The sequence below is a fragment of the Miniopterus schreibersii genome (assembly GCF_964146895.1).
Source record: "Miniopterus schreibersii genome assembly, chromosome: 1".
NCBI classification, from domain to species: Eukaryota; Metazoa; Chordata; class Mammalia; order Chiroptera; family Miniopteridae; genus Miniopterus; species Miniopterus schreibersii.
This window is the reverse complement of record NC_138101.1, coordinates 123,112,355-123,138,480: the sequence shown is the minus strand read 5'-3', so window position 1 is coordinate 123,138,480 and position 26,126 is coordinate 123,112,355. Positions and strand designations below refer to the sequence as shown.

Genomic DNA, 26,126 nt, shown 5'->3' with positions numbered 1-26,126 from the left:
AGATACCTTCAAAAAACAGAAGTCTGGCTCTGAAAACTAATCCTTTGGTCTAGTTTTCTTCCGCCCTCCCTTTCCCGCCTGGTGGAAGTACTTTAGCGGTTCTCCTCTTTATTGCCAAGTCCCAGGACTGCTCAAGGTTTGGTTCTACTCAATTTGGAGGCAGAAGGCCAGGACCTCGGAGCTGGTTCAGGATCCTTTGAGCCCCTAAACGATTCGAATCCAATCAGGCCAATGATGACCCCCCCAACCAAAAATGCCATTTAAAGCCAAACAAAGGGTGGGTTTTTAATCAGAAAAGGAATATTTTTAATTTGTATAATTTATTAGAAGCTTCTTAGGAACTATATTTAAGCCAGGTATCTACATAAGTTACAACAGAAAAGGACTGACGCTTCAAATACCAAACTGCCAAATAATATACACAGATTTGTCAAGGCCCATAAAAAATATGATGGGCTGGGGACAGGACAGGGACTGTTGGTTTTTGTTTGTTTTTTTTACAACAAAATGTAGAGTACTAAAAACTAGGCATTTAGTCCAACTTTTGACAGCGTTTTACAGCTACAAGTTCACATCAAACATAAAACAGTTTTAGCCAGGGCCGGCAGGCTGAGCCTGGGCAGCCCAGCTTGCTGGAAGGGGGGCATTTCCTTTGTGTTAGTGACAAGTGGGTTCTGTGGAAGTGTCTTTCCTCTCCCCAGTCCCCATCTCCCCTTCAAAGAAATCCTGGTATTTACAAGCGAGTCCACTTTGCTGGCACAGTGTACCCAGAGTGAAGTTTGCGATCTTTAGAGTCCGGAGCCATGTCAGCATAGAGGCCTCTCCAAACTATGCCCCGCCCGAGCGTGGGAAACCCATTTGAATCACCTAAAAGACACCCCAAAAGCTGTCCTTGTTATGTCCATCTCTGTTTAAAGATTCCTTAAAGAATTGGATTCGCTTGGTTGTTTTTATTTTCTTTAAAAAAAAAAAAATCCCACAAATTTTAGAAAAGAAGAAAGAAAAAGAAAAAAAGGAAAGACATCCAGCAGTTTGGCCTTTGTATTTTTTCCCTTGGTCTAAACCAGACAGGTTCTTAAGAAAAGCCGAAGCGCTTGGAGAGCCGGGTGGTTGGTGAGTGCGGTCGGCCGGAGGGGAAGCGACGAGATTGGGCGCCGGACTAGGCGCAGCCCGGCGTCCCCTCACCAGGTCCGACCGTATAGCAAGGTGGAGCAGGACATGGTGCCGTAGTCCGAGCCCGAGGAGTTCAGGTGGGACAGGCTGGAGACCTGGCCCTGCAGCGCCGCGGGGCTGGCGGCGTGGTGCGCCAGGTCCGGAGACTGGCCCGCGCTGCCGGGCTGGTGGCCTGGGTGCGCCCCGAGGCCGGGGCCGCCGCTGCCCACAGAGATGGCCGCGGCCGCCGCCTGCGCCGCCTGCGCCTGCTGCTGCGCCTGCTGCTGCGCGTGACCTTGCAGACCCGCCGCGCCAGCCGCCGGGGCGCCCGCCTGGCAGGGTTTGCCGTCTTTCACCAGGACCGGCACCGCCACGCGGCGCGGCGACTGCTGCTGCGCTTGCTGCTGCTGCGGGCACCCGGCGCCCCCTCCGCCGCCGCCGCTGTCCTGCTGCAGCTGCTGCTGTGCCGCCTTGTCCTTGGCTTGGCGCTTCATCTTGTAGCGGTGGTTCTGAAACCAGATCTTGACCTGTGTGGGTGTCAGGTGGATCATGCTGGCCAGGTGCTCACGCTCCGGCGCCGACAGGTATTTCTGCTGCTTGAAGCGTCGCTCCAGCTCGTACACTTGCGCCTGAGAGAAGAGCACCCGGCGCTTCCGGCGAGGTGCGCTTGGCAGCGGGGCCATGTTCTTGCTCACGTCCCCCAGCGAGCCCAGGCCGCCCATGCCGCTCATGTTCATGCCGCTCGCCGGGCCCATGAAGCGGGAGACTGTAAGCGACAAACGCACAGCGTCGGCCGGGGCCGGGCCGGGCCGGGCCACCTCTCCCTTCCTCACCTTTGGCCTGCCAGGCCCGGCCCCGACGGCGCCCTCCTCCCCGAGGCCCCCTCGCCCTGAGGGACCCAGCAGCGGGGATCGCCAGCGCCTGCCCTGGCCGTGCCATCGAGGGGTTGACTGGGGAGTTTCCGCCTCAAGCCCGGTTACCTCCCTCAGTCTCAGTGCTCCACCCAAAAAAAAGGACAGTGGCTCCTTTGCTACCCAACCCTGGCCCGAGTCGCGGGGTTAACGGGCCACCGGCGGCGAAGTAGGCCCAGGCCCGGAGGTGGGGTTCGACGGTAAGACCCCAACTTTGGGAGCTCAGGAGATAGAAGTGTTCAGAAAGCGAGAGCCCCCGGACGGTTTGCGTCTTGGCGGCTCTCCGGTGTCGGCCCCAGAGCCTCCGCTCGCTTGGCCCCATTTAGATCCGGCTCCGGAGCCCCGCGCCCCCCCACCTGATTAGACTGGGGAGAGGCCGGCTCCGCGCCTGAGCGCGTCCCAACGAGGCAGCCTCCCGCCCCGCCAGGCCGTACTTCTAGGCGCCCTGCTCGCCCCCACTCCCTAAGTTAAGGGGGCTCCTGTGTGGCCACTCCGTGGTCTCCGGCGCAGAGCACAGCTGCTAGGCGGCCTCGTCTGGGAGACGCCAAGCACCAGCGCCCGCTTGAAGGTCCCGCTCCGGGGCGCCTCCGGGACCCCTCCGCCTAGCAAGGGGAAGAATCCCCAGCTCCCGCGCCCGACTCCCCGGCGCCGCCGCCGGGCCGCCCGCCCCGATGGCCCCGCGCAAAGCCGGCAGGCACCGCACCTTTCGGGCCGCTGTCCCCGCTCCTCCCGCGCTTAGTACGCGGCCCCCAGCGGGGCGGCCTCACTTACTGGCGGGGAAGCGCGGGTCTGGGTTGGCTCCGTACCATCCGGGGCCCGAGGCGCTGTTCCGCATGGTGTCCTGGTACGGCGGCAGCTCGCTCATGTTGCCCAGGTTGCCGTTGCAGTAGCCCCCCACGGCGGAGTGCGACAGCTGGGACACCCCCGCGGCCGTCATGTGGTAGGCGGCGGTGACGGCGCCGTGGTGCCCCACCGCGTGCTGCTGCATGGCCGCGGCCGGCGCCTGGCCCTGCCGGTACGCCGCCAGCGGAGCGCCGAGGCCGCCGCCCTCCATGCCCACTTTCTTGTAGCTTTCCTCCAGGGGACTCAAGATGTCAGACACTGAGAACGGAGTCGTGTGCTTTGGACTCATCGACATGATTCGGCGGCGGCTGGAGGAGGAAGGAGAGGAGGAAAAAAAAGGGAGAGGGGGAAGGCGAAGATCGCTGCTTTTTTTTTTTTTTTTTTTCCTCCCTCTGCCAAATATTCTGGTGTTACCTTAACGCCGATCTTGTTGGATGTACACGTAACCGAGTGGACCGAGTCCGCCTTAATTGGCTCGAGTGGAGGCTCGGGGGCTGCCTCGCGTTTGTTTTAGCCCGGCGCCAGGTTTTAGGCAGCTACCAGAGGCGGGGCGTAAGCGCTAAAGCAACAAGACAATAGCAGCCTACATCTTGCCCGAGATAATTAGCGTACATGCTGATGACAAGGTAAACACCTTTAAGTTTCACTTGTCAGGGTTTCTAGGTCTCCAAGAGGGGGAGAGAGGGAGCGAGAGAGGGGCTGCGACGAGACCCGAGGCATTTCTTTCCCCCTCCCCCGAACCCCCCTATCCCCATATTTTGCGGGGTGCGGCGGAGGCGGGGGAGGGGGCGGAGGAGGGAAGGAGGAGGGGACGCAGGGAGGGAGGGCGAGAGGTGGGGTGGGGAGCAGCGGGGGGGGCGGCTGGCGGCGGGAGGGAAGGTGCGCGCTGCTTCGCAACCAACTTTCGGAGTTACAAAGTGAACCACTCCCGGGGCGGCCCGGGCTCCGCGGGCGGGGAGGGGGCCGAGGGCCGGGCCGGGGGTTTCACCTGAGCCTGCTGGGGCTGCTCCTCCCTCCCGCCGCGGCCTCCCAGCCCCGCGCCTTCCCACCGCCTTCGGACCACATCGGACTTCGCGGCGCCGAGCCCCAATCGCCAGCGAATGAGCTCGCGAGTCGGGACCAACCCTGGGGCCGCACTGTTGGCTGCGAGTCAGTCAGTCTGTCTGCTGCTTCTGCCGCCGACGGAGGGACACCTCTGCTCCCCGCCCCCTTTTCCTCCGCCCGGGAGAGATTCCCGGCGGGCGGAGGGGGCGCTGAGCAGGGGATCCGCTGCCCGCGGGAGGCTGCCCAGATCCCCGAGTCCCCTCCCCCCAGCTCAGGGTCCTCTCCGCAGACCACCCCCGCATCACGCCACCCCCGCCCTGCCAGCGGCTCCCTACCCCACCCCCACCCCTCGCCGAGGCGAGCGCGACACTGGCCCACCGAGCTGGGAGGCTTCGGGGGGAGGGTAGTATTAACTCGAGGGGCCTTCACTTAAATTGCCCCACCTCGAACAAACCTGGTGTCCCCGACCCTCGCCCATAACCTGGAGGCGCGGGGTTCTGGGACTGGAGCTGACTTTCCAAGGACATCACAGCCCCAGCACCCGCGCCCAGGGCCGCGCCGATCTCCCCTCTGATGCCTCAGGGAGGGAGCGTCCGGAGTGAACTGAGCCTGAACCCCCGCGGCCCGGCCCGCAGGGAGGGGGCGAACCTCGGAGCGCGAGCAACCCGGGGCGGGAAGCTGGGCTGAGGCTCTCCGCGCGCGGAGCTCAGCCATGCAAAAGTGCACTTGCTTCCCCGGGAATAACCAAATATCTTTGTTTAAAGTGGCAGCGTAAATGGCCAGTCGCTTTGTGGCCACGCTGGATATTAGTAGATGAGGATCATTCTGCTTCAATTGGACTCCTCTCATCCGGCGAGCAAGAAACTGCTTAGGAGGAAGTGGGTTTCCTGTCTGCGAGTTCCCAGGCTTCAAGTGTGAGCCCCGCGCCTCGAGGGTCCTTGGGCGCCTGGAGAGGAGGAGCTGTGGACTGCGCTGGGCCGCCGGGCCCGGGCACCTGCTCGCCGCTCCGGCCGGGCCCCGGCCTCTGGCGGAGCCGACTACCGAGCGTAGCCTTGCGGGGCGCAATTCCCGAGACCCACTCCGATTCTTGCCCTTGGATTTTAAACGTTTTGTTGTTCTGTGTTGTGTTTTCTTTGGCTGCTTTAGCTTCCTCTCCGCCCTAGGGGCTGGGAGTGGGGAGAGGTCTCTGGCCGGGCTGGGGCCTCCAAGAGGCTGCGGGAGCCGGTTAAGGAGGCATCTTGAATTTGGTTTTTTGTTTTCAAATTTTCTTTCCCCTCCTTGCAGAAAAGGAACTCCCAATGATGAACAGGCACTTTGAACGATATAATTCAGCAGGTTAGGTGCCTTTTCCATTAATAGCAATTGTAGTAAGAAAGTTGGTTTTTATTGGCTTTTTATTTCAAGCCTCTCCTTGAGGAGTGCTCTGCACTCCCTCAAAACAAAGCCAACTTCTATACTAACATTTGCTTTCCTCGCCACCTACGTCCCTCACTAGGGGAGAGAAAGCTCAGGACCCCCCCCCCCAGCGCCCCCCTCCTAGGCCCACGTTTCCACGCGGCCCCTTTGGTGGCTTTGGGGCGAGCAGCCCTGTGCCTCTGCTTACCGAGAGATACTTGTCCTTCGTGCTGCGAAGACACGTGCCAAGCCGACCCCTAGCCCTTCCTTCCAAGGGGTTTCTCTGGGGGGCGCTCTCAGGAGGGACTCAGACCCCGTCAACTGTGCTTTGGTCAATGTCAGGTCTAAGCCTAGGGAGCAAGGAGGGAAGACACCTGGGCTCAAGCGAATGGTCAATGAGAGCGGACAAAACTGAACACAGATTTTATCTGCAGGCGGGACTCCAGCCGCAGGCCTGCGTCTCCAGTGAGGTCTTCATGCCAAGGCGGGGTGGGTTTCCCGGTAATCCGTATTTCTTTTCTTTCTCTTTCTCCGTTATGTCATATTATCGGTAAGTGTAAGAAACATCAAGTGCAGAACGTTGAACATTTCTCTCAATCTCAATGCAATTTAGAAACAGAGGCAATTCTTCACAGGTTTTTGTGACATTCAAATAATATTGAGCACATACAAGTGCGTAGGAAGCTTTGGAAAATTTTAAGTTTAGTGCCAGCGCTGGAGATTTCTATATTGTTATCATTAGTACCTCCCTCTGCCCTTAAGGCCCTGAATCTGAGTGTGGGGAAGAACTGGATGTATCTTCCATAGTCTCTGAGCCGTGACTTCTGGGTTTTCGCCCCTCAGCGGATTCTCAGCTCTGCATCAGGCACAGGCGCACGTGGCCCCCAGCTCCCCGCCTACGCACCCACCCCAGGCTTGCAGAGGACAGGGACCCGGAGCCACGCAGCAGGCGTTGTGTCTGAGCAGGAGCGGGAGCTCCAGGGAGTGGGGCGGGGGGGCTACGGTTCCTTCTCCACCCTTCCCCCCCAAACTAGGATTGTATGACAACCTCCCCCCTCAGCCCTCCCACCCCAAACCCAGGCATCAGCACCAGCCGGTCTAGACTGTCTGGGCCTCTCCTATCCCTACCCCTACCCCTTCACACACACACACACACGCACGCACGCCGCTCTCCACTCTTTCCCAGATGCGCTGCACTGCCAAGAATAAGCCTAAGAAATAAGGCGTCTTGTGGGGGAAAAGCTGATATCTCTATCTCCGAGGTTGTCCAAGCAAAAGCTTTGAGAGTCCCTCCCTGGTCCCAACACCTCTGCCTGATCAAAGGATGTCCTTTCAGCCGCCTCCCGGAGTCATCTTTAATAGGGCGGCCCCGGTTAAACAGTCATTTCTTCCTGGCTGCAGAAGACAACTTGGGAACCCCGAGTCCACCCTGGAGGGCCCGCGGGTCTTCTCTTATCCCTCAGCTAACTCGTTCTGGGGCGGGGTGGATGCGGTAGGACAGTGGCGGCCGAGGCCCAGCTCTGATCTCTCCAGGAGCTCTCCCGGGTGCGGCCACACACGCCCATCTCAGGCCCTGCCACACTACTTAGCTGTTTCCGATCCCCCGGGGATCTAGGACACCGGGAGGCCCAGGCCCAGGCCGGGTCAAGGATGCTTGGAATTGCAATCCCCTTTTGCCCACCACCCGCGTGGCGGAAAAGAACTGTCCTCTCCTTCCATGGTGACTTCCTTGAGAACTTAGAACAGAGGGCTCAGGCCTGGTGGGGAATGAGAAGGGAATGCTGTTCTCTCCACCACCACCCCCCACACACACATTTTTCTAATTCCCTTCTTGGTACTTCACACCTCCTCTTGGGTGGTGAGCAACCATGTTCCCTGGTGATGTTATTTTGCTTCGAGTTTTATCGCAATTCGTGATTCATTCAACAAATAATTTTTGAGTGCTGGTGGCTCTGTGCCAGGCTCTGTGCTAGGCCTGAAAACTCAGCCTTTGACAAACAAGATGGGGCTCCCACCCACATGGAGTTTACAAATTAACAATAAATCACCCAAGTAATATGTCATTTGGTGACAAGTGTTACTCCAGATCCAGCCCAGATAGAGAGTTGTAATAAAAGTTTGTGTGTGGGTTTCTACACCATTTCCCGATCTCCAAGTGCTGGGGGGGGGAGGGGGGGGGTAGAAGTCACAAGTCCTGGGGTTCCAGCCTGCTTTGCTGCTTTTCAGCTGTGTGGTATATATAGCTCTTGTGGACTCCCACCACACCCTGGATCCCCTCCAATCACAGCCAGAATAAGCTGGGATGCTGTTTCCTTGCCTTTCCACTCCTCCAGGGCAAGACCCTATTTTATTTACCCTTGAAGCCTCTGGTGCCTCAAGAAATGCTGAATTTAGGAAATAAAGCCTTTTAGCACCTGTTTCCTAGGCTGTAAAAATAGTTATAACCTACCCTGTGTTGTGCTAAGGATTCAAGTATTTAAGGATGAAATTATGTGCATGAGTCTGTAAATCATAGAAGTTGCTAGCAAACAGAAGGGGTAATTACTTCTGGTTCTGCAACGGGTTTATAGAAACCGTGAATCCAGGCCTCTAACTCTGCTTGAAGCTCTTGGGTCCCTCGTCTGCTCCCAGGCCCAGGCCCAGGCCCAGGCCCAGACCCAGGCCCAGGCCCAGACCCAGGCCCAGGCCCGCGGAGGGCACGTTTTCCTCAGCCAAGTGCAGGCTCCGGAGCCAGGCTGGGCTGGGCTCCCGGGTTCCCTCGAGGCAAGCCCGCCCGTGGAGCGGAGAGCGGGAACGCGGCCCCGTGCTGGAGATCGCTGCTCTGGACGGCTTCTTCCTCCCCCTGAAGGATCTCACGGAACCCTGCTGGCCCTTCTCCCAGGCCCCAGAATCGGGAAGCTCTCAAGGTCTGCGCGCAGCTTTCCCGAGAAGGCGAGGAAGAGATATTCTGAGACCTGTGCTAAAGCGCGCTCTCTCCAGGGCTCCCCGTCTCGGCTTGACCCTCTAGGCTCTTTGAGGTCAATCTTCCTTTGGGGGACGCTATTTTCAAGCTGTGGGCTCTGGGCAGGCCTTGGGAGGTGGGGGCGGGGGCGCCCCGAGGGTGTCAGAGGGTGGCTCCCGTGACGTCCTCTCCCTGCACTGACGTGCTCCGGGGGTGGAACAGGCGGCGAGGCTGTGCACCGAAGGCCAGATTCCTCCTGGAGGAGTCGCGCCTTCAGCTCTTCGGGATGGAGCACCCTGTCCTCCGTCAGGCCAAGCCTTCCAAGAGCTTGAAACCTGTGGTCTTGAAACCTGCCTATTTTCATGTCACGCAATTCAAGCCTAGATTCAACTTGTCCCAAGGGGTAGGAACTAGTTAGTTCCTACCCTCTCCACTAACTCCAGGGGCGCCCTGGGGAAGGAGCGAATTTGGGGACTGGGTTACAATGCAGAGAGATTGGGGAACTCAGCGCTAGCAGCACTCTTTGAAATTCGGAGAAACCAAGACAGGGGTGGGAAGTGTGTGTGTTGGGGGGGGGGGCAGCTGCTCGCAGACCCAGCGAGGCCAGTGGGGGCACCATAAGAGACTGATGCGCGAGCTGAGCCAGAGCCCCACAGCGATCGGCTTGTTTCCTCCCAGTTTTTCTTCACTGTTTAAATTCAGAGCCTCTAAGCGGGGGAGAGAGTGGACACGGTGATTCCACCATACTCTGGGCAGAGCGGGAGCGCCCCTCCTAAGGAGCAGGGACACCCACGGAGGCGATCTGGGGCGCGTGCCGCTAGAAGGAAAGTTTTGCAGCCGCTGTTGAGACAGAAAGGATTGGCGCTGGAAGGATCCTCAGGACAGCAAGGCTGTTTCGCTCCAGGACCTGTACAACCTTTTTCAACTTTAGGTGTCTGAAACCTGGGGCTCTTTCAACTTCCATCTCCCATTAAAATGCGGCCCAGCAGTGCGTCCACGGGCTTAAGTGTTCGCGTTTCCCGCGAAGCCGTTAGCAGAGCTGCGGATGCTTCCTCTGCTCCTTTCTACTCTCCAACCTCCCATCCTTCCCCTGGCCCCCAACACTCGGCGGGGGGAAAGTTTCAGGTAGCCTTAGTGGCAACCCCAGCGCTCCCCGCGAGGTCTCCGCGGCTGTGCGTTCCCTGCGAGGTGGCCAAGGCTGGTCCCTCTCAGCCCGCAGGACTCCGTGTCTCTCACAGCTGCAGACCGAGGAGATCCGCAGCGCCCTCTTCCGGCCACTGGGGGAACTTCACCCTCTGGGTGGTTCTGGGGAAGCTTTGTTACTAGGTCTGCCGGGCAAGATAGGCACTGTTGATTCCCCGGCAGGGTGGCTCAATCGGTTGGAGCATTGTCCCTTACAACAAATGGTTGCGGAATCGATTCCTGGTCAGGCCGATCAGGACACATGCCTAGGTTGTGGTTCCATCTCGGTTGGGGCACATGGGAGGCAATCAAATGATGTTTCTCTCTCATGTGATTCTCTTTCTCTCCCTACCCCTTCCGTCTCCCTGTAAATCGATAAAAAAAATATATCCTCATCTGCTATGAATTTTCCCACCTAAATATTTACCATATTATCCACCCGACCATATTTCCGGCTCCCAATTGGTCTACCCAAAAGCACTACTATCAACCTTTTTTCCTACCTCATCCAACTACAATATGGGTTATGATCCACTCTTGGGACCACTCAGCCTCCTGCACCTGCCATTTGAAAGATCTGGTGAGTAGATCAGGCCATGGTAGCTGCTGGGATACTTAAAGCCCTCTCTAATTATGCTTTGCCTTGGAATCTTGTTATGAGAATTTCCTCTCCACATCTGATGACAATTCAACATATATTTGGTGGCTAGCAAAGTAACTCGTGCTTGCTTCATGTTTAAAGCTGGAAGAAAGCAATGGCTCTACTTGCTTGACACAAGTAGGCTCTGCTGTTGCAACGGTAGGGGCATAGCCTCTAAAGCATGTTGGAGCAAGAATACTTCTGGGACTAGCCACACTAGGGACTAGCCACCACTCAGTCATGGCTCTTTTCCTTTTCCAGCCCTCTAATCTCTGGCATCAACTCACCCAGCCAGGCTTTCTCCTCAATTATTCCCCCTCCTTGTACTCTTGTCAAGACTGAATTCTCCCCCCCCCCCCATATGCTTAAATTTCTCTGCTTTTGTTCTTTTCCACTTAGCCAAAATATCATTATCCCTACCCCCATGACTAAGTCATACTTTTCCTTTTTAAAAGCCCAATTGCCTCTTCCAACAACTAAATGTTTGACACACAGTAGGAGCTCAATATGAGAAATAAATGGATGAATCTTTATTGTACTTCTCTGTTACATTAATGAGACAGTTCACCCTAACTGAATGATTTCCTAATTGTTGCATACATTTGTGATTTTAAGGTACTTGATTTTAAGGACCATGCGAAAAGCTTAGATATGTCCTCAGAAATGTGCCCACTGTGCTGCAGCATTTGATGTTGCTAATCCCCTCTTTTTTCAAAATTCTTTTATTTGCTTCAGAGCCACCATTCAGTCATGGCTCTTCTCCTCTGTCTCTGCCCATTTCTTCTCCATTGTTGGAGGACTTTCCTCCTCCACCATATACCCATCTCCATACCTTCAACTGCCAGCTATTGCTGATGGTTTCCAAATATGCACCTCTAGCCAACCTCTCTCCAGAGCTTCAGGCCTCTATTTCCAGTTGTTTATCTCCTCCTGTGAATGTCCACCAAATGTAACATACCCTAACCTGGACTCATTACCCTGCCCCAACGTGCCTCTTGTTCTGTCCTTGATCTAGGGGAATGGCATGAACATCTCCCCCTCCCTACATAGGAATTTGGGGAGATAAAATTAGTCTGAAGTAATTCCCAAGCCAGAAACCTAAATATCACCTTTTTTTCCCTACCTCATCCAACTGATCATAAAGTCATATCAATTCTCGCCTTTGTGCTACTGGTGTCATACATTTTACTTCTAAATGTATTATAAACTCTCCATTACACTGTTATCTTTCCGTGAGATATAAATACTAAGACAAAGAATCTTTTATATTCCACACATAGTTACTATTTCTGATGCTCTTCAGTAGATCCATATTTCCATCTGGTATTATTTTCCTTCTGCCTGAAGAATTTCTTTTAAACATTTCTTGTAGTACAGGTCTGATGGTGACGAATTCTTTCAGCTTTTGCAGACCCAAAAAACGTCTTTATTTTATCTTCATTTTTCAGAGGTATTTTCATTAGGTAGAGAATTACAGGTGGACAGTATTTTTTTTCTTGCAATATTTTAAAGATGTTGCTCCACTGTCTTCTGGCTTACATTGTTTCCAGGAACAGCACAAAAGTGAGGAGAATTGGGAGGGCTTAGCTGTCTTCCAGCAATCTCTAGAACTCCCTCCAGCCTCTGATGTGAAAGTTTTATCTCCATTATCTTGTGTAAGTACAGTTTCATGGCCCTGCTTCCCATCCGCCCCAGAGGCATACAAGACTGTCACCTCTCACTGTACATTATGTGGAAATTATGGAACTACCACTGATAGCTTCCAGAACAGCAGTCAGTATATTTCTATGTAGAAATATCAGAATTAGACATTCTATAGTCATTATGTTAAGCCTTTCCAGGATGTAATTGCCATTATCATGTCTGTCCTTTTCTTGCCTGATCCTCTTATAAATTACTCACCAAGATGTATTCCTTTGGGAAAGTGAAAGGTAACTACAATCTAAGTTTTCAAAAGGTTGCCTTGTGTTTAAGTTGAAGTTGTTCGTTGAAATCTTGCCCCCTTTAAAAATAATTAGTAGAACATAGATTGGATTCCAAACCAGTTGTAAGAAGTGCATTTTCCTGGGCTTTTTGAAAATAAAGCTGGCAAACACACTTAGATAAAGGGAAAGTCCTAGACCCTTCCTTCTGACATGTCCCAGGAAATGTTCCAGGCATTTTGGCATTTGTATTATAAGAGAGAGATAGTACTTTTCTAATTTTTGTAGATAAGAAAACCAAGGCTCAGAAAGGTTAAGTAAACTGCTGAAGATAACATAGCTAGTAAGTAGCAGAGCTAAGTTTTGATTGCCAGTGTGTAATATTCCAGAATACAAGAGCAGTCGTAGCCTAGACAAATGGGAACTTTTAAGAATTCTCTACCTATCCTCCATTCCACACCTTCTAATTTTGTAGTTACTTTTGACAGCAACATAGTTTGAATGTCCACTCACCTGCTTAGAGAATTTTTTTGTATAATCCTTTGTCTAGCTCAGTAGTTCTCAACATCAACATGCATAAAAATACTGTATAAAATTACATACACAAAATTTTGTCACAAATTGATAGGATTTTCTATAGTAATTTTGATATTATAAGATTTTCCCCTTAGGCGTTATCACATTTAAAACCTAACAACTGAGTATTATAGGACCACACTGTATACTTCCCACTTTATTACAATGTTTCTCTGATTTCCAACAAACAGATTCAAGTCCAGTAATAAGGAACACACTGTGGGGGAGAGTATAGTTCTTGTGCTTGTAGGGCTTTATTTTTATTGTTAAAGTAGTATGATTAATGCACCTAAAGAGTTGAAATTCTTTTTTTGCTGTAAAGATGACTTCTTAAAAAGATAAAGTTAAGCACAGAAGTTTATCTAAGCAGCATAAGAGTGCATAAGACTCACCTAAAAAGCTTGTTTTAAGTGTATATTCTTGACTGGAAGTTCTGATTCTGGTAATGGAAAATAACTTAGTTTAGATTGAGTCTTTTTCAGATAATCAATTCCAGAACACACACACACACACACACACACACACACACACACACACACACTTCTTATATGAAGGCACTGGAAAGGGACCAAAAGCAGGTAGAAACTGACAGGGTTCCAGTTGTTAATGGAACCACTCACAGGGTAAGAGTCCAGTTTTACAAAGCTGTTCCATGGAAAGCACAACTCAGACCACAGAGCCCAGGGCAGATAGAAGGTGATCATAAAAGCCCCTTGTTTTAGCTTGGCAATAGCGTTAGAGGCTGCAAGAGTGTCTGGAAAACTAAGGTAGGGAAATGCCAGAGGAGAGGAACCCATGTGGAGGGTTGTGGGCAGTCATGGTGGGGGAGACCTAAAACTTGGATTTAAATGCCAGTCAAATCACAGGCTGCCTCCTGAAATGAATATGCACAGGAGAGATTCCAAGGAGCACAGCAGAGAACAATATACCAAAGAATGTGAAAGCTGACCAGGAGAGCTTGACATTTTATCCTTAGTCAGTTGAATGATTTGATGAATACCTCTGGCTCTTCATCACAAGAAATCTTGCCTTGGAAGACAAGGAAGGCAGTGTCCCAGGACTAAAAGATTGGTCTCTACTGTGAGGGGAAATATAAATACACCTAGCAATGTGTAAAACCAGTGCTCCACAAGTTCAAGGGGGAATCAGCTAGTAATTTAACTGCCTGGTAGAATAAAAATCAATACTCTTCAAAGAAGAATAACAAAAGCCAGGATCCAAAGACTCTAAAATGTATTATTCACAATGACCAGATTATAATAAAAAATTACTAGGCATGTGAAGACATAAGAGATAGTCCCCAAATTCTAAAGAGACAGCAGCAGTTAATAAAAGCATACTTCTAGATGACCAAGATGTTGAAATTAATAGAAAAGTACATTTAAAGAGGCAATTATATAAACATATGTATATATTCAAAGACAAATCAACACATTGTAATTATAACTGAACAAATGATGGAAACCTATCAGGGAAATGGAAGCTCTTTTAAAAATCAAATGGAAATTCAGAAACTAAAAAGCTGTATGGTACAGGGTGGGGCAAAAGAAGGTTTGCAGCTATTTGTATGAAAAATAATACAGTAATTAATAAATAATAATATGAGAATAAACTGTTTTCTATACTCAAAACTGTAAACCTACCTTTGCCCCACCCTTTATATGAAATGAAAAAAGGATCACTGGGTGAGTTGAAGAGAGGATTGGAGGTGGCAGAAGAAACTTTGTTGAAGACAATAAAGAACTTGAAAACAGATCAATAGAAATTATCCAACCTGAAAAGCAGAAGAAAAAAGATTAAAAACAAAAGCAGAGCCTCAGTGACCTATGAGACAATATGAAAAACTATTAAGATTCACTTTCATTTAGAGTGCATAAGACTCACCTAAAAAGGTTGTTTTAAGTGTATATTTTTGACTCAAAGTTCTGATTCTGGTAATGGAAAATAACTTAGTTTAGATTGAGTCTTTATATTTAAAGTTTTTATAATTAGTTTAGATTGAGTATATATTTTCATGCTCTATCAGATCACTAAACATTCAATAATCATTCAGTAAAGATTATTACTGTTGTCATGACCATCAGAATTCTTACCCTTGAATAAAGGTATTTTTAACCCTTAGAATTCAAGAGTTATAATAGCATTCAAGAGTTTCAATCATCCACACAGCCCACCAACATAACCAATCCATTCATTTATGGATGACTTGATTAAGCTTCAACAACAAAACATAACATACTTGTGGACAATGTGTCTTAACAGAGTTTCTTCTACCTGTCTCACTAGCTAATCAAACATGGGTAACTATTGCTTGGCTTGACTTCTCCAGCCGGCAGAAAATTTATCAAAACCTTTGTTAAATAGCTATATGTTCCCGCCCAGGGGAGTGGGAAGAATGTTGTAAAATGAAATCATAGGCCTTATCAGTGTGGCTCAGTTGGTTGGAGTGTCATCCCATACACCAAAAGGTGGTAAGTTTGATTCCCAAACAGGGGGTGGGAGGCAGCCAATCAATGTTTCTCTCTCATACAGATGTCTCTCTCTCTCTCTCACACACTTCCTCTCTCTCAAATCAATAATAAAAAAAAAAACTTCTGGAAAGTAAAAATATGTGTCTTTAAAATAAATAAATAACCTTGAACAACTATTACTTACAAAATAAAACCATATTTTTATCAATTTCCTTTAGTTGAATATCATATTTTTGAAATTAACGAAATGTTTCTCTCATTGTTTTGTCTAGATCTATTTTTTGTCTTGAAAGTCTGGTTGAAGATTTCTTTCCAGGACAATGGGTATAGCTATTAATAACTGTACAATGATCTATTTGTGCTTTAGGTAGCTGATATTTTACAACATGTTTTCAAAGAGAAAGAAATTTCTCTCATATATGATCAAGTCTGTCAAGTTGGTTGGTATAGTAAATGCTTCCCAGGTGCAATGCTACCATTGCGTGTATTTTTTGCAGGATCTGCCATGCATGGTTAGAGAACCCAGTGGAAGTGCTATTCAAGGACTCATTGATTTGGTACCTGTTTAGTCAACATCTTCCACACTACTGAGGCTGTAAGTTATCCAATAGGAGTTGTTTAACTTCACTAAGCATAGGTCCTGCTTAAACTGCTGGACTTTATCATCCTGATCTATGTAGCAGTAGAGAATGCCTCTCATACACTTTATAGCTAAGCTCATAGGTTCTTTTTTTTGTCACAATCAATATGACTACATACAAGGTTGAAGCCCAAGCCCCAAAGCACAGTATAAGCTGTATTGGCTCTTAGTATCCTGGTCATCATCACACATTTTAGCAGAAAAGAGACCTGTGGTTGGACTTTGGAACACCAACAATGTTAACTTGACAATTCTGTAACAATAATTCAATTTATCCCACAGTATGTAATGATCAGGCCTTGGAAGATGAATGCTTCTAAGAGGTTCTTACACAGAGAGAAACCTTATGAAATTGGAGGAAGAGGACATGACAGCATCAGGTAAACTTGCAATTTCAAATTGTTGATTCTGATTGCAGGCATCGCAAGCTAAACTTAATTCTTGGCCTGGATTCTTCAGGGCCTTCCAGCTCACTTTGGCCCTGAGCCCCACAACCTTACCATGTGCTGAGGCTGCTGTCCTGACATTTGGTTCTTATTTATAGTTTCAATTTGTTCTTGTTACAAGCATATTTTCCTTTATGTCCTTAAGTATAGTTATAATAATTGCTTAAAATCCTTGTCTGATCATTTCAACATTTGAGTCATCCTGGGGCTGGTATCCATTGGTTATCTTTTGTGTATGTTTTTCTTTTACTTTTTTTCCTCATAGTAATATTGGACTGCACCCATCTTGAATGATTCATTGCAGAGGCTCTGCAGGTTTTTAACTGAGTTTTTATTTCCACTGTGATCTCTCTTTCAGAGAAAAGCCGTAAAATTCAGAAACTCCTTCAACGCTGCTCCCTTCATCCAAATGACTCCCTTCTAGTTTCTGTCTGTTTTTGGTTACTCTCTGGGGCGTAGAGATAGTTGTTTTTACATTTTTTTTAGAATTTATAGTTACCTGTGAAAGATTTGGTTAATAGGAACTACTTGGTCAATATATGAAGCAGAGTCCCATCTTTTTATTTTGGATACATTTGTGACTTTATATTAATCTTTTTCTTATAGATAGCATATAGTTGAGTCTCCCTATTTTTATCCAGATTTCTGCATTTTAATTAGGGTATTTAGACCATATATATTTAAAATATGGTTTAGTATGGTTGGTTACTATGGTTGGTTTAATTCCACCCTACTGCTATTTACCTAATATTTGTTCTCATTGTTCTTTGTTCTCCCCAACCCCTCTCTTTCAGCCTTCTTTTGGTACTTGAGTATTTTTACTATTCTACTTCAACATCGCCACTGGGTCAACTGGTTTTAAAAGTGGTTTTTCTAGAGTTCATAGTATGCATCTTTAATTTACCATAGTTTAAAATATTATAACATTTCATACATAATGTAAAGACCTTACAACGGTATAATTCAGTTTTTTTCTTCACATTATTTTTGCTATTGTCATACAGTTTACTTCTATATATGTTATAAACACTCTAGTATTTAAAAATTAAATTTAAAGAACAAAGAAATGGTCCTTTATATATACTCATATATTTACCATTTCTGGCACTCTATTCTTTTACGTAGGTCCTATTTTCCATCTGATATCATTTTCCTTCACTCTAAAGAACTTCCTTTAACCTTTTTTGTAGTGTAAGCAGTGGTGATAAAATCTGTCACTTTTTATTGGTCAGAAAATGTTTTATTTTGCCTTCTTTTTGAAGAATTTTTTTTGGATATAAAATTCTAGGTTGACAATCTTTTTCTTTTCAAATCACTTTATTGAGTTATAATTGACATTACAAATAGCTGTACATATTTAATATATACAGTTTAATGAGACAATTTCTTTTCTTTCAGCATTTTAAAGGTGTTATTCCATTGTCTTCTGCCTTCTATTATTTTCAATGAGAATTCTCCTATCATTCTTATCTTTGGTTTTCTGGCTGCTTTTAATTTTTCTCCTTGTCACTGTTTTCAGCAATTTGTTTATTATGCATCTTGGTATGATTTTCTTTGTGACCATCACAATTTAAATTTCTTAAATTTATTGAATATGCAGCTTATAGTTTTCATCAGATTGAAAAGTTTTTGACCTTATTTCTTCACATAATTTTTCTGGCCTTTCCCTTTTTGGACTCAAATCACAAGGATGCTAGATTGCTTGAAAATTTCCTATAGATCATTGAGTATTTGTTATTTTTCCCCCTCCTTGTGCTCTAGTTTGGATAGATTCTATTGCTATCTTTTCAAGTTTAGTAATATTTTCTTCTGTCTTGTCTACTCTTTTCTTAAGCTATCAAGTAAACTTATAATTGCAGGCATTGTATTTTTTTAATCTCCAGAAGTTCCACTTATTGTTTTTATGTCTTCTATCTTCCTACTCATTATGTTAATATTTTCCTTTAAATTCTTGAATATATTTATAATAGGTGTTTTAAAGTCTTATCTGCTAATCCATTATCTCCATAATTTGGGAGTTTCTCTCTTTCTAGCTGATTTTTTTTTCTGGTTCTGGGTTATATTTTTGTTCTTTGACATGCCTACTCATTTTTTAATTGGAAGCTAGAATTTGTGAATGCTACATTGTTGACTGTCTAGATTTTATTACCATCTTCACCGAGTGTTGGATTTTGTTTTGTTGGACACAATATTTACTTGCTGATCAGCTTGCTCATTTTCAGAGCTTACTTCTAAGCACTTAGGTCAGGGCTAAAGTAGCCTTACTCTATGGTTAAGTTACTCTACCACTAAGGTATGATAATTCTGTGATCCCTACTGAATGCCCTAGTGTCAATAAGGTCTCTTCACTTTGGCTTATTAGAACTCAAACACTTCCTAGCCCAACAGGAACTTTTAAATTTACAGCTCAATTAATTGCCTGGCCTTCTGGAATCTCATCCTATTTATGTGCTGCTTCTATTTAGGCAAAAATTCCAGGAGATGCTATGTATATTTCTGGAACTCTTTCTTGACATAGCTCCCTCCTCTCTAGTGCCTTGTCCCACACATCCTAGCTATCTCCCCCTCTTCAAGATTTGATCTCTGTCTCTTAAACTTAGCAAGACCACCATATACTGCTTGGGATCTCTTTCCTGTGTCATTGTCCAGATTGTCCTTGCAGGCAGAAAGCTGGAGTGATCATAGAGCTCTACTCATTTATTCTATTTTCCCAGGGATCAGGTTTGAACTAGCTATGGTCTAATGTCTGCAAAGTTGTTTCCTATGTTTTGTCTAGTTTCCTTCTTGGGACAGTGGAAGGGTATGCTTGGTATTAGCTACTCAATCATGGCGGGAAGTGGAACAAGTGCCTTAATTTTTTTATTCCCTGCAAACTTCTTCAAACCAAGAGCTAGAATTAATAGAGTGACATTTGTATGGACATAGAACATACAGAATTAGATTTGGGTGGACAATCTTTTTCCTCCCAGGAGGCAGCTGAAGAAGATGGTTATGCCTAAATCCCTCACGGCTTGATCATTGCTTCTTATTTACTAGGCAAAGTAAAGGCACTTCTGTTAAATAAAGTGCACATTCAGCTGGACTGAAGGACACCAATAAGTGTTGAAGTGAAAGCCCCCTTTTGAGAAACAACAAAATAACCACAAAGTTAAATTGAAGAAACTTGGGAGAAACCAACTAGTATTTCCAAAGTTTAAAATGAAATAACAGGAAGTAACATGGGTCATGGATTAGATGGGGAGCTTTATCAGTCAAGATTCAATCAAAGAAGCAGAGTCACCAGGAAATAGATAGATAGTAGATAGATAGATAAGATACATAGATATAGATAGCTATATTGAGGTATATTTCGGAGAGGGTGAGGGTGAGGGAGAGGGAGAAAGAGAGTGCATGTGCTTTGTTAAAGAAACTTGACTTCAATTGTGGGAGCTGGTCTAGAAGTCTCTGTAAAGCTGTTAATTTCACATCTGGAGTTTGGAGCTAATAGTGTAGGCAGTTGGAAAGGGAAGAGGGATTTAAAATAAAATTAAAATAAAATAATAAAATAAAATAAAATAAAATAAAATAAAATAAAATAAAATAAAATAAAATAAAAATAAAGTGCAGGAGAGAAGGGACAAACTGGGATCCACATGACCTGAAACACACAAGGATGAACTGTGTCAGTTCTCACTGCCTCCTTTCTTGATGGCATGGGTATCCTGCAGGAGAAACTTGCCCTTGGTCATGGAGCTAAACACACACATGGCCTAGGAGTTGGCAAGGCTGAAGGAGGCTCCAGGGGACGATGGAGCTGTGGCAGACCAACAAGATGAGCAAGTAGGTAAATGACAATGTACAATGTACACAAAATATTTAAAAAAATGGCCATGGCTCATTTTTGTCCTTCAAATTCAATACAAGAATGTCTCTTGTGGCCCACCCTAACTGAAGCATATAGGAGAGACAATTCTGTGAAATGTAGTTCAGCCTTGCCTCTTAACACATTACAAAACCACACAGGAGCACTTGGTTCAATGGAACCAACTTGGGTTCCGTTTCACTAGTGCAAATTAGCAGTTATTAAAATGAGTGGCAATGGGAGACTATCAAGAAATGGCAGGGCTGCCCGGCCGGGCGTGGCTCAGTGGTTAAGCGTCGACCTAGGATCCAGGCGATCCGGGTTCGATTCCTGGTCAGGGCACATGTCCAGGTCGTGGGCTCGATCAATGACTCTCTCATCATTGATATTTCTGTCTCTCTCTCTCTCTCCTTTCCTCTCTCTGAAATCAATAAAGATATATTAAAAAAAAAAAAGAAAGAAAGAAATGGCAGGGCCTTGAGGCCTATGAAGTTGGCAGCAGTTGATAGACTTTGCTGGACATTTGTACTTAACATGAATAACTGGCCAAAAAGAAACAGAGTATTGGCTTTCCCCATACAGATATTTAGCGTCCAGCATAGCAGCTTCACTAGGCACAGTGGAGAGATACTATAGAGATGGAGTTCTTCTGCTTGGGCTTTTCAGCATTTCATTTTCCCTCTCATGAGCCCTAGGATTCTGGTTTACTGCAATTTATATTAACTTGACTTCTGACTGAAAAGTATAGCAACAACCTGGGGGACAATGAAGGCATCTTCAGAGTTAATGGGGAAGACCAGGCCTGGAGAATGTTTCTCCTTCGAGGATAAGAAGAAAGTGAACTAACACAAGGAATATGAAAAGGTACTGAAAAATGAAAAATGGAGAAAATAGTTCTAAGATGGGTAAGAAGAAAATACTTTTTTTAAATCCTCACCTGAAGATATGTTTATTGATTTTTAGAGAGAGAGAAAGGGAGAGAGAGAGAAACATCAGTGTGAGAGAGAAACATTGACCAGTTGTCTCCTGTATGTGTCCCGAACAAGGATTGAACTCACAACCTATCTATGTGCTGTGATCAGAAATTGAACCCACAACCCTTTGGTATATAGGACAGCGTTCCAACCAATGAGTCACATGGCCAGGGCAAGAAGTGTATATAGTTTTTTGGTTTTTTAAAAATATATCTTTATTGATTTCAGAGAGAGGAAAGGAGATGGAGAGAGAGAGATAGAAACATCAATGATGAGAGTCATTGATCAGCTTCCTCCTGCACGCCCCCAACTGGGGATCGAGCCCCCAACCCAGGCATGTGCCCTGACCGGGAATCGAACCCAGATCGCCTGGATCCTAGGTCGATACTCAACTGCTGAGCCATGCCCAGCCGGGCTAGAAGTACATACTTTTAAAAAATGTTTTCTGTAAGAACAGGACATCTACTTAGTGTTCTCAAAAAACAAATTGAACTTATTCTATGAAATAAGAACATAAAAGATGATATAACTAATGTTGATTGAAAGGCAGGCAGAAATATAAAGCAAGTGGGATGATTTAAGGATGATTCATTAAACAATGAAATAGCTAGCATATATTAAATCTGTGTTAAAGGCAGAAAAATTCAGACCTTTTTTCACAATTTTGATAGTTTATATTGTGGGATGTTTAAAAGACATACAAGTGTAGAGAGATTAAAATAATGCTCACCATTTGCTCATTACCCATCTTAGATAGTTTCCAACATTTTGTGAATCATTTGTTAAGTCTGTCTTCCCCCAACTATTTTTTGGACTAAAATATTTTAAATCAATTTCAAAGTTAATATAATTTCACCTGGATCTCTGAAACATAGTTTTTCTTTTTTCTTTAGAAAAAAAATATAACCACAATTCCATCATCACACCTAGTAAGACTAATAATACTTTCTTAGCACATCTAACACCCAGACCATGTTCAGATTTCCTTAATTGTTTCAACAATTATTTCCTCAAGTCCATGGCTTATCTGATCAGAATTCAAACCAGATCCATACATTGCCTACCCCTCTGCCCCAGTTTTATTAAGAAATAATTAATATACATCACTGTAACACACATTGCCTTTAAGTGGTATGTCTATGAAGAATTAAACTGACACTAAAGGAAACTGAATTAGTAATATGTAGAAAATATGTGAGATGCTTGCTAAAGAAAAAGATAAAGATGAAAATGACAAGTAAGAAGCTAGTGATAATAAAAGGCAGAGCATAGAGAGCCTACATATAGATGGTTGGTGCTTATAAAGATAAGTCATGAGCACTTGAAACAAGAGCAATAATTAAAGATAGAACAATGAAAAATAATTTAATAAGCTAAATAAAGAACTATGTTTGTAGATGGAAAGGGTTAACTGAAATTAGCAAAAATATATCAATACTGAAACCAGGGATTCTTTTTTTTTTTTTTTGTAAGCCAGAGATATAAGGTTCTTCATGAATGAGTTTCCAGGTATTAATGAAAATTTTAAATTAGAGCAAAAAAAATGTATGGTTATATTTAATCTACCACATTTTGACATTAAATTTTTGTGGAGAGATATATCAAGATCAGAGGTCCTTAATCTTTTTTGTAGATAAGATTAAGAGGTTCTTAATCTTTTTTATAGGTTTGGACAGTCTTACATCAACGTTACCAAATACCACATGGTTTAGTTACAACAGCACCTCACTTCTAGGTACTAATTTTTCTTTTACAGTCATGCGCCACATAACAACATTTTGGTTAATAATGTGTCATTGGTCCAAATTCCCTATGCCTGATGCTTCAAAAGGCCAAAACTCAAAACATCAGAGTCTGGAGTAAGGAAAGGTTTATTGATGGAGGAGGTGCCAACTAAGAAGAATGGAAGACTTAGTGGTGTCTCAAAGCTATTTTAAGAAAGTACAGAATTCAGGCTTTTTTTATGTCAAGGGAAGTGGAGGGGCAAGAGGTGATTGACAGCCATAGACATCTAGGCACCAGCAGGGGTCCAAGGAAGACCGTGAAACTTTGTTCTTAGTCTGTTGACTCTAGTTGATGTGAGTCCAGTCATAGCTTCCTGCAAATCTTTGATAAACAATCATTACTTTTGTACATATTTCACTTACCTCCTTGGAATAGGCACCTTTTGGTAAGATGCTGTTTTTGTAAACTCTAGCCTAAAGTAGAATTTCTCTAATGAGTAGCATGTCTATATGCAAGAAGCTGTTAACCTGAAGGCCATGGAGACAAAGCAGGCTTGAACAAGGAGTCAGAGAGTCTGAACATTTCACTTTGTTACAAATGGACTGTATATATGAGGGTGGTTCTATAAAATTATAACGGAGCTGAAAAATTCCTATTGCCTAGTGACATAGCAGCCATTGTAGTGTTGTAGCATTGTTACTGGAGAATAAAACTCCCCTGTGGCTCATGGGAGTGAGGTTCTTGCGATATCCTCAGAAAATGAATTTTCTAAGATTCATATAGAAGGATGGGATGTGGAAGAAGGCTTTATTTCTGTGAAGTTACATTTCTCAGGTTCCAAAGCCAGTCCTGGAAAAGGTGCAGCTGGGGTTCCAGCAGAGCCAGAAACTAGGTCAGTGTCCAAAGTTTTCATTCCATGTTGCAGCCAGGTATAGTTTAGCATCCAAGCAAATTAGAATTAGAGTCCATTAGTCCATTGTGTGGAGTCCCACATGGCTGTGACCCACATGGGCACAGGGAAGCCCCACCCCCCAGTACCACAGGAGAGCCGGGACCCCTGTGCACCAGAGAGAGAAGAGACAGAGGAGAAGAAACTTCCTTTGTTTGGAAGTTTAAATATTTAGATTTCCAACGCTTGCAGTGGCTATGCCTATTCTGGCCAATTACCTGTTTCCAGGTGTGATTGATGGGAAAGCATCTTTCCACGTCACTCAGACCTTTACTGCACATGCAAACTACCTTTGTCCAGTGCCTTCACTCATCAATCAATGGGGAATAGACTCAGAGAATGTTAAATGCAGCTTTTTGCAAAGCTGTATAAATGGCATGCCTATATTGTCTGGTCTCCCCTTCCATTCCTTTTCTGTTACATAATAACCAGGTTATTACAATGGCATGAGCATGACACATACGGATACTTACTGTTGTGTTACAATTGCCCACAGTATTCAGTATAGTAACATGCTGTGGAGGTTCATAGCCTAGGAGCTATAGGGGAACAGAATTTGTCACCCCAAAATGTCTCTTTGGTATAAGAATTATTTTAGGCTCGTTAATTTTAAGAAATAACTGACGTGGGAGAAACTCTGAAAACCAAGTAGAGCTAACCTTTGTAAAAGACGTTTATACTTGTAAGGGAAATCTCCATTTGTAAGGGCGTCTCCCTCCCCCTACCAGGAAGGGGACGGGGAATGCCCTTATCTCTAGAAACTCTCAGCGAAGAGGAAGGCAGGGACTGAGATCTGCATAACAACCTTACCTTTGTGTGCTGTGCTTTTCCTGTTAACCTCCCATAACTGACTCCTCCTCCATCCCCACATCATTTTTTATTTTTTTTATTTTTATTTTTGTCTTCAGCTGAAGATGATATTTAAGGTGGTGGCTTCAAGCATTTTGGAGAGTTACTCAGTTTTCCTTGGTATCTCCCATATATACAGAAAATACACATGTTATTAAACTTTTATTTTTTTTCCCTCCCTTTAATCTGTTTTTTTTTTTCTTACAGGGATGTCTCAGCCAAGAACCCAGAAGGATAATGGGAAAAATATTTTGGTTGGCATTCCACCCAAGTGGAGAAGCAGAAGCCTTTACACCTACAGCCACACCAGCACACTGCGCTCCAGAATGATACTTCATGTACAGCATTCATGTCTACTGTCCAGGCTCTAGGCCCTGAGGTTCTTTCTGTGACAGCACTGGGGAAAATCCCCGTGTGTTCTTCTTTCTCATTGCCCATCACGTCCATTGGGCAAATCTAGCCCTGGCTTACCCCATTCGCCCTGTCTGCTCTGTCTGTCTGCCCCAACTGACAGGGGCACCTTAAAGTGATCACAAATCAGAAGTCTTTCTCTGGATTCTCTCAGGATACATGTACTTATTTAATGTACATGAGATTTCTTTTTAACCAAAAAATATTCAGCAAGCATGAAGGACTGTTGTTGCTGTTATATATAGCTATTTTGATTTATCCTAGTTCTGATACTAATTTGGATAAATCTCTTCTTTGTACCCTGGCTTCTTCTGAAAGACTGGGAAAATCCCATTAGATTTTAATAAATATTAGGTGTAATTCTTAAGGGACCTTAAATCATTTGGAAAAGAAATTGAAACCAGTCTATTAATATTACTTATTTTGAACTTACAGTTTTGAATTTCCTGTACATGACGGTTTATTGCACTTGTTTCCTGTATAATCCAGTCCAATGGCACAGATTCTAATGGCCTCATCACATCTTAGATTCAAAAGAGTTAAGTGTTACTGAGTTTATTTTTACAGCCCCAAACCCTGCTACTTTGAATGAATGACAGTCTTTCCTCAAATCATCCCTAAGTTCAAAAGCTCATTTCATTCACTGATCTTTTTATTTTTTTGTAACATTATTTAAATTTAACAAATTGCTGCATGTGATTTATTTTGAATTTAATTACAGAGCCAAAATGCCACATATAATTATGGATGTAAGCAGCAGTCAATTCTTTACCCTGATGGCTTGGGAAAAGCTGTAAAATGTAGCTTAGTCTTTCTACATAATCTCCTATGAGCCTTCTCTCCCTGCCATTGAATCAGTGCTGACAAATAAAGTATCAGAATAGCAACTAATAAGAGGTCATGCTTTTGTGCTGAGCCCACCCCTCGCTCCTCATTCATGTTGATGCTAATGGGATGCCATTTAACACAGCCCAGGAAAATTCATAAAATCAGACTGCTTGGGAGGAATATTTGATCAAAGATGGACAAATCACAGCACTCGAGGGGTTAGTTTAAAATAAGTAATATGACATAGTTCCCTTTGTTATGAGCTAAAGATCTAAGGGGCATTTTTGCACACTTGGGGAAGAGATTCAGCAATCTGGAACAGACAAATACGAAGAAAACAACTACCTCATTGATGATAATACCAGTTTTAATTCTATACCATACAA

The 26,126-nt window shown here is 45.3% G+C and overlaps 1 protein-coding gene and 1 long non-coding RNA gene across 4 annotated transcripts; one reads left to right on the top strand and one right to left on the bottom strand.

The window, feature by feature from the left end:
* Positions 1–271: 271 nt before the first annotated feature.
* On the bottom strand, positions 272–4,010 carry NKX2-1 (NK2 homeobox 1). 3 transcript variants are annotated; one of them, XM_081150364.1, is made up of 3 exons: positions 3,895–4,010; positions 2,835–3,214; positions 272–1,918 (listed from the first exon to the last, which is right to left on the bottom strand). In XM_081150364.1, exons 1-3 carry the CDS (start codon positions 3,969–3,971, stop codon positions 1,182–1,184), a joined length of 1,194 nt encoding a protein of 397 aa, XP_081006490.1. In that variant the 5' UTR covers positions 3,972–4,010; the 3' UTR covers positions 272–1,181. The 3 variants fall into 3 exon arrangements, with proteins under 3 accessions (XP_081006490.1, XP_081006489.1, XP_081006488.1); XM_081150363.1 differs by lacking the exon at positions 3,895–4,010 and adding an exon at positions 3,321–3,451; XM_081150362.1 differs by lacking the exon at positions 3,895–4,010 and having other exon boundaries at positions 2,835–3,387.
* LOC308563371 lies at positions 3,330–25,801 on the top strand. Its single transcript, XR_013999783.1, has 4 exons — positions 3,330–3,532; positions 15,575–15,672; positions 16,000–16,097; positions 24,709–25,801. It is a non-coding gene; the product is annotated as an uncharacterized lncRNA (long non-coding RNA).
* Positions 25,802–26,126: the final 325 nt, after the last annotated feature.

Coding starts and splice junctions, on each gene's coding strand:
- NKX2-1 (XM_081150364.1), bottom strand. CDS start 3,971: ATGTGGTCCGAAGGCGGTGGGAAGGCGCGGGGCTGGGAGGCCGCGGCG. Junction 3,215..3,894: donor AGCAGCCCCAGCAGGCTCAG/GTGAAACCCCCG, acceptor TTCCTCCTCCAG/CCGCCGCCGAATCATGTCGA. Junction 1,919..2,834: donor AGACCCGCGCTTCCCCGCCA/GTAAGTGAGGCC, acceptor TGTCGCTTACAG/TCTCCCGCTTCATGGGCCCG.